Below are 15,877 nucleotides of genomic sequence, written 5' to 3' on the forward strand. Positions count from 1 at the left end.
ATCAGCCATCAGTGAACATAAAGCCCCAACAAAACTCATCAATGCGTGTATACCCCCAAGATGCTTTAAGCAGCACACCCACATCTATAAGTGACATGTGTGTCTGTTTGAGGCGAGATGTGTCTGAGCCGAGATGCAGTGTCCCAGCCATTTTGAGTGGGGTGGCCCAGGTGGGGCACAGACTCAAGCAAGGGTGGCACTGATTGCGGCATTTGGGAAGGATGTAGAAAGGTTTTCCCTCGCCAAAATTTAGCCTAACGTCACTCTAGCTTAAAGATTAGCCCGCTACAGCCTCTGAAAGACAGTATTGTTGGCCAGCACCCTCAGGATTTTGGGGTGGCCAAATTAGATTTAAGGGGTGGGCAGTGCCACCCCTGGCCACTCCCTAGAAACTCCCCTGCCAAGATGTGTGCACAGGACTTCAACAGTGCACCTAGACCCCTCCCCCCAGCTGTACAAGGAATTGAGAGTGGAGACAGAAAGTGCTGCGGCTCAAAGCCGGTGAAACATGCACATACGCCTACATGCACGCACACACACATGCGCACACGCATGCACACACACAGTGCCAGAGAGAGGGGAGTGTGGGAGAAGGGTCTGACTTGCGCAAACCTGCACTGCTTCAATACCTAGGATTGATTTATCAGACTAAAAGTCCTCTGCTAATTGCATGTTTTTATTGGGGGTCCGGGGGGGGCGGGGGGGGCGGGGGGCACATGGGCAGGTGAATCAAATAGGCTACATTACATGACCTTGTTGTTCCTTTATGAATAAACATTGGAGAAAGCAAATTTGATTTGAGGATTTTGCATGGAATCTCATAAATCCCTATTTTTAAGGGGATTTTGGCACTTAAGGGGTTAATATCTAAAAATGCTCAAGGGTGCTCACCGGGCACCCTCCTGTATTTTGAATAGGTACCCCCAAACTACAAGAATCAGCAGAGAAAAAAACTTTATCCGACGAAACAAGGTTCATCAAAAAAACAGCCTTTGGCTCCCGGACTACTTCCCATTGAAATACTTATAACTTCTTCCTTTTTCAGGCTCTCCTTTGCAAGGGAATCAGCTGTCTCATTTCCCTCAATCCCAGCATGCCCCGGAACCCAGCAAAACTCCACTGAACAGCCTGCCTTCTCAATCCTATATAAAACTAATAATATTTCATGAATGAGATCAGGCCGAGCTCTAGACCTACCTGCACTCACAGCCATTAATTAGTGCAGCAGCCGAGTCAGAACATATAATCACCTGGCTTGGTCCCACTTCCTCCACCCACCACAATGCCCAGAGAATGGCAAGTAATTCTGTTACAAATACAGAGCTGCCGTCAGAGATTCTCTGTCCCTTACCGATCCCTAACTGAGGCACACACCACCCACATCCTGCCTTCCCACTCTCTGGATCCACAGAGCCATCAGTAACCTCCAGAGACCCTGAGGCTGAAAGGAATTTCTCTATTTTTCCCACAATCTCGCCCTTGTCTTTCTCCATCAAGAAACAAAATCAATGGAACTAGCCAAAATGGCACTGACAGCCAGCGAGTGTGCTCCGCAACCCTTACCTGATGTAACCTCAACTTCCTGGCCCACTGATCAACACTGTAAAAAAAGGCTTATACTGTACTTATCCCCGTCTCCTGCCCCTGAAAGCAAACACCTAGCTGGGAAGGTCAGACTGGTCCCACTTAATTTTGCCCAGTACTGTAGCCCTAACTTTATTCTCCTCAGGCTTAAGGGCATTTCCCCCATTTCCACTAATAATGCCGGAGTTGGGGTGGTCTTAAAAGCTCCGCAACAGATTCTCAGAGCCTTGCACTGTAGCACATCCAGCTTTCCTAGATTTTACTTGGCAGCAGAACCGTACACAAAACAGCCATAATCAATTGCTGACCTGATCATCGCCTGATATATCAAGCACATAGTCTCCCTATCCGCCCCCCACCCACTCCCAGCCAAGCTTCTCAGCACATTCACTATTCTTTCACACTTTGCCAGGGTTTTCTCTATGTGAACAGCCCAAGTCATTCTTTCATCGAACCAAACTCCCAAAAACTTAAACACCTTCACTTTCTCTAGAGGAGACCCATACATGATCAGCCCACCTCTAGGCAACTTCCTTTTAAACCCAAAAATCATATAGTTAGAGGCTTGAGATTTTAAAACCCCACTTGTCTCCCCATTCCTCTACATACTCCAGAGCTCTTTGAACCTGCTTCAAACAGAACTCAACATTCCTCCCTCTTTTCCAAATGGCCCCATCATCTGCAAATAAAGACAACCCAAACCCTCTTCCAATTTGACTGAAAATATTAATCATTACATCAAAGAGGACTGGACTAATCACACTTCCTTGTGGGGTGCCATTTTCTATTTTTACAATTTTTGAGGTTTGCCCCCCCACACGTACTTGAAATCGTCCCATCTAATAACAAATCCTTTATCCAATTAAACATTCTCCCTCTAACTCCTAAATCATACAGTTTCAAAAGCAACCCCTCCTTCCACAAAGAATCATACGCCTTCTCAACATCTAAAATACACTTACCACTACTTCCTTATTCTCAAATGCCTTTCTAATGTCCTGAACGGCTACTGATTCCATTGTAGACCTGCCATTTCTAAACCCATTCTGAAATGCAACATAAAGATTCTGTCACAGATTTTGCGAGGACCCAAATGCAGAACACACCGGAGACAAGTTGAAAGTCCAAAAAGTAATTTTACTGAGAGTAACACAAGTACAGAGCACCACAGACACGAGGCACAATAATCTAACAACCACTGAGTGTGGCACACAGGCTTAAATACCAAGCAAACTAATTAGAGTCAATGTGTAGCAGCCGTTGGTGATTGAACCAGCCACAGCTGGGACTCAAGCAGGAACCCCTTGGCAGGAGCCTTTGGCAGGAGACTTTGGCCTAGCAGCCTAGGGAGTAGAGGTCAGGACCCTGACAGATTCTTACTTTCTAAAAAGTAAACTAGCCTATTAGTAATCATCCTTTCCATAATTTTACAAAGTACGGATGTCAACGCTATTGGTCGATATGACCCTGGGTCAGACGCAACTTTACCTGGCTTGTTAGGGTTGCTGTGAGACATGTGGATTTAGGTGCGGATACTTAATGTCCAAGACACACTTGGTAACTGAAGTCTCGATAACTAGGAACGCTGAAGCACTTGATAGCTGAGTCTGCAAGGTTCGAAAGATGGGAACTGTTGCAGAAGGTTGTCGTGGGATTAGTCTATGAACAACTGCAGAGGACTTGCAGAGCAACCCTTTATAGGTCCCGAATATGACATCACCTTGTGTTATGACATCATCAGTGAGACCATCCGAGACATCATTTAAGACACTGTCTGCGACATCATCAGAGATCTATGACGTCATAGTAGGAATGATGACATCATCCTAACATGGCTTCAAAATAGGAATGATGACGGCATGCTTCCACTCCTCTGGCAAGCAGCCTTCTGACCACACATTATTAAACAGACACAGTATTTCTAAATTTACAAAATCATCCAACTTCTTAAATAAATTATAAGATAAACCCATCTCTTCCAGGCGTCGTGTTTGCACCAGCCTGGATAGCATCCCTTAACTCTTTCATTGTAAAGTACAAATTAATCGGATTTTCATTTTCTGAGCTCCAACTCAACTTCCACTCATTTTGAGACAACAGTTATTGAACCCTCTTTCTCCCTCTCTCCTCCCCCAAACTCCCAGAACTATGCACTGCTTGAAAGGCCTCCACCAGCATGTCTGCTTTCTCTTTATTGGTAACTGCTTCTACCCCACCCTTCTGAATCACTGGAATCGAGCTTTTCTTATATACTCCTGACATTCTATGAACAACTGCCCACAAATGCCTTACAGAAGTCTCAGGGCCTAGTGTTTCACAGAACTTCCTCCAACTACTCTTTTTAGCATCTTTAATAAGTCTTCTTGCTACTCCCCTTAACCTCTTATATTCTACTGCATGACACAACCCTGGATATTGTCTCACCTTCCTATATGCTTTATTCCTATTCCTTACAGCTACATCACACTCTTCACTAAGAGAAGCATTCCACCTGTCTACAGTCCCCTCAGAGTCAATCTCATTTACCAACTTTCGGGCCGCCTCCAAGAATTCATCCCAATTAGCCTGTGAGAAATTATACCTGGGCACTCTCTCCTCAACTTCTATCCTCAGATCCCTACCAAATCTGCACAAAATAGGATAATGGTCGCTACCCAGAGTATAAATGTCCATCACATCCCACTCCCCAATTCTGGCTAAATTTGAAGAGGCAAAACACAAATCTATATGACTACAGGTATTCCTTAAGATATCAAACCTAGTCAGTCTATCATCATTTATCATAACAAAATCATGCTTATCCAAAATCTCCTCGACCACGACTCCATTACTGTCCTTACTATCACTGCCCCACAACGGATTATGAGCATTAAAGTCACCAACCCATATAACAGGACATCTCACCTTCTCCATAATCTCATCAAATTCAGACAAAATAAGTCGTTTACAAGGATTATATAAATTAAGCACCGTTATGGGACTATGGCTCTGACTACTCCAAACTTCCACTGCCACACACTCAAGATTAGATTTTATGTCCAGTGCCCTGTACTGAAGCCCTGCTCTAATGAAAGTTGCACACCCTCCACCTGCTCTCTCAACTCTGTCTTTTCTTAAACACTCATATCCTGGAATAACAAAATCAAGGCAAGGTTTTAACCACATCTCTTGGATGCAAATTACTCAGGCTTAACTTTAAATTCATCAACAAATCTCTTTAACTCCTGTCCATTTGCAGTCAGACTCCGGGCATTCCACTGAAGAATATAAAACTAACTCTAATCAGCTCCATCACTTTCCTCAAGCTCGCCTTGATCCATTCTACTTTCCCCCTCTCTCTCCCTCACCACCCACCCCCCCCCACCCCTGTCTACTGGCAGCAAACCCCGCCCACTCCTGCCTGCCTGCTGACCACCCCCACTTTTCTTCTCATTCTCCTTTTACTGTAGTAGAGTATGAATTTCTCCACCATGTACCACTGAACCAAAAAACCTCTTGGCTGCTTCAGCCACCACACTACAGGCGTCTGACTTACTGCTATTGTTTTTGACTCTCACCACCACCTCCACCATGAAAGCTAGAAACGCCTGTTTGTTAACTATCAACATGTCAGACTGAGACGCTGGCAGAATAAGATCAGAGTGCTGAGTCCCCTGCACTACACTGTTCACCCCCACATTTCCCCTTTCTCTCTCACTCGTAACTTTCTTAACTGCCTCGGCATATGACACCTTGCTCTGATCCCTCACAGTTTGGACTCGCTTGGCCTGGATAACATGCTCACACCCCCGAAACGCTACTACATGATCCCCTCCACAGTTACAGCATTTAGGAACCTCTGCTCTGCAAGCCTGAATATCATGATCCTCGCCACATTTAGCACAACTCCGTTTCCCCCTGCAAGCTCCAGCAATATGACCAAACCTCTGGCACTTGTAACAGCGCAGCGGAGGTCTTATGTATTCTCGCACGATATATGACATGCTTCCTATAAACACCCTGACTGGTAACACACTGCCTGCAAATGTTAACAGGGTGCATCTGCTGCGCTTCCCTCCCTAGCAGTAGCGGAGCGTACGCCGGGGCAGAGGGTGCGGCCGCCACGGGCCCACTCGTCCCAGAGGGCCCACATCTTTGGGCACAATCTGCCAGACTGAACATGCATTTTTGTTGCTTAGTTGAATAGTTTGAGATACGGTTTATTTGTGTGTTTTGATTGCGAAAAAAATCCAATAAAAGCCATTTCTAAAACATCAAACATCTCTGTGTGCGCGCACCTTTTATGTCTAGCAGACAGACGAGCATCCAGGTGGCTGCGGGTGGGCCCCCCTCCCTCCCCTCCGAAACCTGCTGCTGTTCAAGGGGGTGTGGCATGTTTATTTTGGATTCTGACCTGTAGCTGTTGACCTGTTGTGTACTTCCTTCCCTCGATTTCCCCGCAAAATCCAGTGTGTGTTGTGTTGTCTCTTTGTCTGTGACAAGATAGCTAGCGTAAAATGGGGAAAAAAAGTATAAGTCCGGCGCATTCAAGCGAAAAGAGAAAGGAGAAGGAGAACGTAATAGGCAGCTGCAGGTGGCCTCATGTGTCCCGCTCACAAATTTCTTCTGACCGGTGAGTCCCGCGGCCGGCGCCGCATCCACGTCTGGCCAGTGTGTCACAACTACTCCTTCGGGCCCGGCTCTGAGCAAACAAGGCGAAGCAGGCCGTCAGGAGGGTCACGCAGCTGCGGCAGCTCCCGACGTGGAACTGGAGCAGGTAGGGGCTGCTGCCGACATGTCAGAATTGGGACAAACTGCCAGTGACAGTGATGATGATGGTGGAGAACCTGAGGTCAATGACGATGACGGTGATGAAACTGAAAGCGACAATGATGATGGTGATGAACAGGTTAGGCAAATGCAAATTGATGATGATGATGATGACGATGATGATGATGATGATGGTGGTGGTGGTGAAGTGGAGGATGAGATGAATGGAGACAGTGCCACCAGCGATGAAGAAATAGTCAGTGACAGTGATAGAAGTGGAAATGATGATGACCAGGATGAAACACCCCCCCTCTCCTCCAATCACTCTGGTGCAGCAGGTGGGCAGCCAGCCTCTGCTTTTTTCAAACTTGATACTGAAGAACAGTACCCAACAGATCCCTTCTTATTGAAAGAGAAAGCTCTCACACCTGAGCTGATCAGAGCACTGATAGAGCACGGCCCGTGCCAGCCAGGACTGAAAGACAGCTATAACACATTCCCATATGATGAGGACAAAAGGCGATTCAGTCCACTGTGGTATAAGCGCACTATAGGTGAGTCAGGCACAGTGAAAGTGGACAGACAATGGTTAATGTATTCTCCAAAATGCAATCGCCTTTTTTGCTTTTGTTGCTGGATGTTTGCTAACCATAATAATGAAAGCGCTGGGCATCAGTGGGCAGACCCTAATCTTGGTGTCTCAAAGTTTAGAAAGGGGGTAGAAAAAATTGAGCAACATGAGAATTCTGTTGCGCATAGAAAGGCAGAGAAAAAGTTTCTGATGACCAAGTTTCGCATTTCCCGGGACAGCACAGTGGTTTCAGAGCTAATCAGAGCCGAGAGGCAGCAGATTGAGAGAAACAGGAAGATTTTACTGATTGAGATTTTTGAAGATTCGACTGATTGACAGCACCCTGTTTTTAGCACGGCAGGGCTTGGCATTTCGGGGGCACAGGGAACATGCTGGGTTGGGTGCCCCTTCTGAAAACGAGGGAAACTTCCTGGAGCTACTGAAGCTGCTGGCCCAGTATGATGCTCTCCTGGAAGAACACATGAGAAACCCGGCAGGTCGTGTGACCTACCTGAGCCATCAGTTGCAGGATGAGATCATTTCAGCCCTTGCCAGTGAGACACTGAGCTACATCATAACAGAAGTTAAAGCCGCAAAGTTTTACTCTGTCATTGTCGACTCCACCATTGTCATTACCAAGATAGATCAGTTCTCTCTGTCCCTCAGGTATGTCACTGAAACGGGCCAGAGTATGGAGCGCTTTATTCAGTTTGAAGAGCTTCCATGCTGCAACTAGTGTTGTGACGTTCGTGAACGACCCGAATCTATTGAACGGCTCTTTGCTATGAACGAAGGGAACCGAGTCCTACTTGAGAGCCGTTCGTTTTATTGTTGTGCCCAAATTTCACTGCCTGCCGCTCCCCCACCACACACACAGGTTAGACCTCCCTCCCTCCTTCTGCTAGTCCGCTGAGCAGGGAGCATGGGGCAGGGAGGATAGGTGCACTCGTTAGGCGCATGCTGTAGCTGGCCTGGGTGGGCGGACTCAGCTTAATATCAAAACCGGAGTGCATCTGCCGACTTTCTGAGTAGCGTTGCAAGTGTTGCATGAATTGCATCAAGGACAGCCAACTTTCAGCTTAGTCAGTAAATTCACTGACTAAATAAGCAGATGATATGGTGTCACCTTGTGTAATGTTTACAATGCAGTTTATTGACATTAGGTCTGGAAATACTGTATGAGTAATTTAATGCTGCTGCAGTCCACTGATTCAAATTGAAATAGTGGTGGGTCTAATCAAATCTGATCCAAACGATATCATTATATTAGTGATTTCTCAGAGAAACAGTAGTGCGCGCCCCATTTAAAAAAAAAATAACGAGGAGCCGCTATTTTGAACGGCTCTCAGAAAGGAACAGAGCCATAAGATCCGGCTCCCTTCAAAGAGCCGTAATTCCCATCACTAGCAGCAACACAGATACATTTTTTAATGTACTGTACTTGTAAATGCACTCAATGCATTAGGTCTGGATGTTAAACTTATCCGGGGCCAGGCATATGATGGGGCAAGAACAATGTCAGGTCATTTATCAGGGCTGCAGGCAAGGGTCAAACAACAGTGCTCCCAGAAGGCATTTTATGTGCACTGCTGTGCGCACAATCTAAACCTCGTCCTCCTGGATGCAGAGATGGGCAGTATTTGAAATACTTGTATTTGAAATACGTATTTCAACTACTTTTTTGTATTTTGTAATTTGTATTTGGCTGGGCAGAGAAAAATGAGATGTAATTTGTATCAAGATACTTTCAGATCTTGTATTTTGTGTATTTCAAATACATAAAATACATTTTTCTTTTTATTCTCAAATTGACACATGTAAACATTGACACAGGTTTAAACTGTGAAATAAATACACACACAAACACACACCCACACACACACACACGCAGAATTAGTATTATTAGATATTATATTATATATTAGAGAAATTAGTTGTACTAAAAACAACTAAGTGAACTAAACTGAAACCTGATATGAATAAACAGAGAAATTACTTGTACTAAAAAACAACTAACTGGACTGAACTGAAACCTGATTTGAATAGGAGAAATTAGTTGTACTAAAAATAACTAAGTGAACTAAACTGAACTGAAACCTGATATGAAAAGATGGAGAAATAAGGTGTATTGAAAAACAACTAACTGAACTGAAACCTGATGTGAAAAGATGGAGAAATTAGTTGTACTAAAAACAACTAAGTGAACTAAACTGAAACCTGATATGAATAGATGGAGAAATAAGTTGAAAAAACAACTAACTGAACTAAACTGAAACCTGATATGATTCAGAATAGATAGAGAAATAAGTTGTACTGAAAAACAACTAACTGAACTAAACTGAAAGCTGATATGATTCAGAATAGATTGAGAAAGAAGTTGTATTGAAAAACTAACTAACTGAACTAAACTGAAACCTGATGTGAATAGCTGAAGAAATAAGTTGTACTGGAAAAACAACAACTAACTGAACTATACTAAAACCTGATATGAATAGATTGAGAAATAAGTTGTACTGAAAAAAAACCTAACTGAACTAAACTGAAACCTGATTTGAATAGGAGAAATTAGTTGTACTGAAAAACAACTAACTGTCATAAACCTGATTTGAATAGATGGAGAAATTAGTTATACTGAAAAACTATAACTGAACACCAAAGTACCCTAATGAAAATCAAAAATGTCTTTCTGTTGCTACAAGGATGTCTGAGCTTCACTGTGCATAATGATGGCTGTGCAGATTTTGACACTAGAATGGTGTTACCACTGCTGATAGTGGAAAGTTGTATTCAGTGAGTGATTGTTCTTTAGTAATTATGTTCTAGATAGCCAGGTTGTTTTGGATTTTGTTTATGAAGCAGAAGGAGGGGAAGTAATTTTAAGGATGTAAGGATTTGAACAAGAGTCCAATTTCATGGAAGGCCTTTTTTGTTTGAGATGCAGTTTCTCATCGTTCCTCTCACCGATTCACAATTTCACAACCTTAGACAGGATGTGCATCAGGGCATTCAATTCCTGAAATGTAACCTTTTCTAGTTGTATAATATGTTTGCACGTTAAATAAATACTGTGACAACAAGTTACTGACATGGTGGTGAATGTGAAGTTGTTTAAAGGGGACCTACTATGCCTTTTACCTATTTCAGTTATTTATATATTGTGTTATGATGTCAGATATCTATGGCTAAACATAGTCAAAGTTCCAAAACTTGAGGTTAACATGCAGAAATGTTGCCTTTAAGTCAAAAGCCCTCACAGAAGGTGATTAACAGCTGAGCTGCAGGAGAAATTAGTTCTACTGAAAAACAACTAAAACTAAAATGGAAGAACTGCAGTGTGTTAGGGAGTACACATACTGTGACAGAGGACTAAAGAGAGGATTTACTGTCTAAGGAAACCAGAAAATGTCACTTTTGAATAGCTGAAATCAGAGAATTAGGACATTTTCCTTAAAGAAATGTCTCTAAATGATTAATAGATCATCAAAATAGGCAATTAATTGAATATTTGGCAATTCATCTATGAATTGACTAATCGTTGCAGCTCTTTATAAGTTTTTATAAAATGTATTTTCATGTATTTTCAAAATACAAAATACGTATTTGTATCTCAAATACATTTTCAGACAGGTATTTTGTATTTGTATTGTGATACATTTTTTGAGCAAGTATTTGTAATTTGTATCAAAATACTTTATGATGTATTTTCGCCCATCTCTGCCTGGATGCAGCATGTTCACTGTGTAGCGCAAAACTCTTTTTTGGTACACTGGAATCCCCCTACTGTTTCCTCACTTCCAGCCTTCCACGATTTAAGATCTTAGAGGAGGAACAGGCCAACATGCAGCTGGAGGGAATTATATTAACATTAAAAACTCTGTCAGATACCAGGTGGGCATCCAGGAAGCAGGCTACTGAAGCGGTGATACAAAGTCTACCTGCTATACTTGCAGCCTTGGAGCGAATAAAAGTACACAACCTCACTTCACCGAAGACAGCATCGGAAGCAGACGGTCTACTTCACAAGATAAGCACATTTGAATTCAAATTCATGCTGTGTTTTTGGAATGCTATACTGCAGAAGACATACATATTATCAAACTACCTCCAAAAAGCATCGCTAGACATCACCACGGCTGTCGAGCTGATTGACACCTGTATGAGACAGCTCAAGGAAATGCGAACAGATTTGTCATTTGAAGAAATTAATGAAACAGCACAAGACATGGCTAGGCGGTGCAACTCTTCCACTGAGTTTACAGGGGGAAGAGGCCGAAGACGAAAACGCTTCCATGATGAGATGGCAGAAGATGAAGTGATCCAGGATCCAAAAACACGTTTGTGGAATTTTATTTCCATATCCTGGACACCCTTGTACGACAGTTTGAGACACGCTTTAGAGATTTCCGCCAAATAGCAAAACTTTTCTCCATCCTGAACCCCAAAAGCTTCTCCACCGATGATGCAACCAACAGAATCCAGGAGCTAGCCAACTTCTATGCTGGAGATGTGACAGCTGACCAAGTGTTGGATGAATTTCTTACTTTCCGTGCTATGTGTAGCGAATTGAAAATAGAAATCAAGACCACAGAATCTCTTCTGCCACTCATGATCTGCAACGATATGGACAGGGCATTTCCAAACATCAGTATATTGTATCGTATTTACAAAACACTACCAGTAACCAGTGCAACTGCGGAACGCAGTTTCAGTCGCCTGAAGTTAATTAAAAGTTATCTCCGGGCATGCATGAAGGAGGGCAGACTCTCAAACCTCACCTTACTATCCATAGAGAAGGATATAGACATTGATAAGGACAAGGTGGCTGAGAGGTTTGCGAGGATGAAGGAGAGGAGGATTGCGCTGCTGTAAGATCAGGCCACATACTGTATATAGTTCAGCCAAGTTCCAGTTTGGCCTGTTCGAATGTGTTCAGTTCACCTCTGGATTTTTTGGATTTTTCTTTTTTGGACATTGGGCAGTTCAATGGATTCCAATTTCCCTGGATGATTGGATTAAACTAACAGCTGCTGCCTGCTGGATGAAAACGTCATTGGTAAGTGTTGTTTAATAATCATTTATCCTGTCAAGTTGTCATACATGCTGGCTATCTGGGCTTTTGTTGTTTGTTATTGATTGTGTTGTACACCGCTGTGTGTGCTTGGTTAATTGTGCAGGCTTGCAATAGCCTGCAGTTTGTTGTGTGGGTTATTATGTATGTGTTGCTTGACTATATGGCTGCTGTATGGGGATGTCAAACTGTATTCATTTGTTTGAGCAAATTATTGGTAAAATCCATGGCGCCGACCATGGTTATGCATGGTTATACCCCCCTTTTGGGGGGTATAACCCTCAAGGACCCCTGGGGGTCCCCGGACCCCCATTTGAGAACCACTGGCATAATCAACAGTTACTAACTGTAATGAAAATCCATGGCACTGTCCATGGTGCTGTGTTGGTTGGTGTGTGTGTCTGTGTGTAAGACTGAGAGAGAGGGAGACAGGGTGCTGTGACAGCCTGTCGCTGTCCATCTGCGGTGGTGCTGAACCGAGGGCTATGCCTCGGTGCTGAAACATCTGAAGAGGCCTGGCTGGCAACCTGTGTTGTTCTTTTTCTTCTTCAGAACAAGCTTATCTGTAAAGTGGCTTCACTGTAGGCTTTCTTGGACATAATATTACTTGGCTGAATGAGTGACAAATTGTGTTTTCGGATATAGGGGCTATCAGCTATTTTACAGTTGTGACTTAAAATGACTTTATTTAATAAAGTCAGTGGTGTGAGTGTGAGAGGAATTAAATCAATAGACAATAACATTGGTGTGTTTAAAATGAGATATTCCACTAAATATGGCTAAAACTGATTCTAAAAAGCAAAAAAGGCCAATTTTTCTTCGCGGCCGGCGACGGGGGTCCCCCTGAAATGTTCGCCCCCTCTGGGCTGTTAGGGTAGCTCCGCCCCTGGTCCCTAGCCTTGAATCTGAAGACGTCAGTGACATTTCCTCCCTTGATATTATCCTTTATTTCCTCCTCAGACAATGCACCATACACCCCATAAATCACTCCTTTAAGCCCCTGCTGTCTCTCTCTAGGGATAATTCTCTCCACCCCCACCTTCATCATCTTTGTCACCTTCTCAGCTGCATCAAACTGCTCCTTATTCTTGCAACAGACTCTCAATATGCCGTTTGCCAAAATCTTAGCCTCGAAACCTCCCTTTAGCAGTCCCTCCAAACTTTTAGATAGTACTATTGGATTAAATGCTCTAAATCCAGCTGTTTCCTCTGGTTTCTGACTTTTTAGTTTAAACAAAACAACAAACGCTTCACTACTACTACCCATTTTGAATATTTTAGTCCCCCCTTCCCCCTCTGCTGACCCGGGACCTTCTAAGGAAAGAGCTCTCTTTCTACCTGCCTTTCCCACTTTTTCCCCTTCCTCAATTCCCTTAATCCCCCCCAGCCTTCCCTGTAGCCATAGGCTACGCTACCGTATGATCCTGTCTCTCTCCTCACAGTTTCCTACCAAAGCCCAGAAAACAAAAACCCAACAAAAATAACAAAAGAGCATAAAGAAAGCTGAGAACCACCAATGACCACACAAACTCAGCCGAGATTAGCCACCACTTCAATAAATAAATGACTGATCGTGGAGCTCTCTCTCTCTGCTGCTTCCGTAGCCAACTTCGACCGTTTTCCTGCAGCACGGTACCCCCTCGCGGTGGCATCAACAAAGATAAGAGTCAACCAAACCAGGCACTCCACATAGCTGCCGTCAATGCAGCCACCATGGCCAGCCTGCAGCTGCTGGAGGACATCCGGGGTGCCACCGGGGACAATGACTTCCTGAGGTACAATGTTCAGGCGCAAAAATATCCATTGTATGTGTGTGTGTGTGTGTGTGTGTGTGTGTGTGTGTGTGTGTGTGTGTGTGTGTGTGTGTGTGTGTGTGTGTGTGTGTGTGTGTGCCAGAGAAGGTGATCTGAAATTACTATTATGATGAAACACAAATGACCTGACAAATGAACTCACTTCCTGTCATTTTGTCACGTGGGTTTTGCCCATGGTTTTCCACGGACACGCCCACTTGGGAGACTTTCGGCAGGTCTGAGTCAATGGTTGACCACGCCCGTATAGGAGACTTGCTGCTACCATTTGTTAGAATTGCCTGAGGTGACCCATCTATAGTAATATAATATCTATGGCCCAACATGCCCTCTGTTTTTCTATCTCAACTCTTTTACAGAATGATGGGGATCGCCCGTTCATCCGTCCTGTGTTTTGTTATTGACACGACAGGCAGTATGTCAAACGAGATCGACACAGCCAGGAGCGTGGTTTACCAAATCATTGACAGCAAAAAAGGAACACAGGATGAGCCCTCCGAGTACATTCTGGTACCCTTCAATGACCCTGGTATGATCTCTTGTACCCTATCGATGATGTTTAGTACACTACAGATGCCACGTAGCCACGTACTATTGCACTCTCGTCACACTGCAACTACCTTCAGTGATGTATGAGAGCCGCAATTCAATTCAAATTCTTTATAGGCAGTCTGATATAGATGGCATAGACTTTCTTTTCACAGAACATTCACTGTATTCTTCTGGCCTAAAAACTGTAATCTCACTTAAAGTAAATTTAGTGGATAGATCTGCGTTAAAGCCACAGCTCTGGTTTAAAATGATCAAAGAGAAAAAAACTATGATGTTGTTCCGAAATCTCTTGAACTCTTTGCTCAGTGAATCACCTCTTTTCCTGCTTATGGTAGGCTTTGGGCCCATGATAAGGACAACAGACCCTAATGAAATGAAAAAAGAGATGTCTAAGCTCAGAGCAGATGGAGGTGGTGACCATCCTGAGATGTGCCTATCAGGACTCCAGGTATAGTGACATTGTGATCATAATATATTACAGTCACAGTTGGGATAATGATTGGTTGGGTTAAAAATCCAAACCATTTAATTTTATAGAATGCTTAACTCATTGAGTGCCAGCCACTTTTGGAGAACGGATGCTCCCAGTGCCAGAGTTTCAGAGCGTTTTCAGTGATTTCTCGAGGCCCACAGAATATTGTGTGATATTACTATGTAAACACTGAACACGCACAAAGAACGATGAGACTCTATTCTATCATCTGCAAAAAAAAGTTTATTGATCCCATTTTCCGTTCTTTAGTTATGAGCCGGAGAAGATAGCTTGATTCATCCAAAAACAGCAATTTTTTTCTAGAAGCTGAGATAATTGGCCTTTTGTGAAATTAAACATTTCAAGCACATCACTGACTCTGAAGCTAATCTTTTCTAATGTAGTCACACCTCAAAAATAATTTCCTTCAATAAAACAGTGAAGGCCAGGGAATTCTGTTTGGCAGAATAATATTTTTTAGCTACAACCAGCAGCGCTGGCCCCTGCGTGCGCTGCTGGTTGCAGCTTCTTGCTGGTCTTGATTTGCTGCTGGTGGGCATCGGATATTCTGGCTTGCGTTTGTCAATCCTGTCCTGCTGCCTGGGTCTGTCTGGGTGTTGCGTGCTGCTCTGCGTGCCCCCCCCCCCCCCCCCGGCCCCGCCCCGCCCCGCCTCGCCTCGCCTCAACTGCACACTCCTCCTCCTGTCTGTGGTGGCTCTCTGCTGAGTTTGCTGTGCGCACAGTGAAGGGTGCTCAACATCCTGCTTTTTTACAGCGTTCCGCGTGTGTTTGTCACCGGCAACGATGCTTCCAGTTGAGAATAATAACAACTCCACGGTGTGGATGTGCGGATGTGCTGTCGCAACCGACACGGAGCGGCTCAATTGTGGGAGCAGATTGGCTGCTGCAGGCACAGCTGCAGTAACGTGCTTCAGCATATCGATGCATACGGATGCGATGCGATTTCCGTTTCCATAACGACTTCTTCTTTGTTTTTTCCTTGCCTTTCTGTTATGTGGAGAGCACTGTCGCCACCTAAGGGTTCTGTAAAATAGGTTAGACACATCCAA

The 15,877-nt window shown here is 43.9% G+C and overlaps 1 protein-coding gene across 1 annotated transcript in view; it reads left to right on the top strand.

The window, feature by feature from the left end:
* The window catches only part of LOC310788586 (uncharacterized protein), a gene marked incomplete at both ends in the record, with an annotated part of 65,163 nt that overhangs the window by 19,892 nt on the left and 29,394 nt on the right, over window positions 1-15,877 (top strand). The window contains 2 exons of the mRNA XM_083650117.1: window positions 14,143-14,312; window positions 14,671-14,783. Coding sequence (XP_083506243.1) covers window positions 14,143-14,312; window positions 14,671-14,783 — 283 coding nt within the window. The remainder of the gene's footprint in view (window positions 1-14,142; window positions 14,313-14,670; window positions 14,784-15,877) is intronic.

This window comes from Poromitra crassiceps (genome assembly GCF_964638095.1).
Source record: "Poromitra crassiceps genome assembly, chromosome: 13".
NCBI lineage: Eukaryota > Metazoa > Chordata > Actinopteri > Beryciformes > Melamphaidae > Poromitra > Poromitra crassiceps.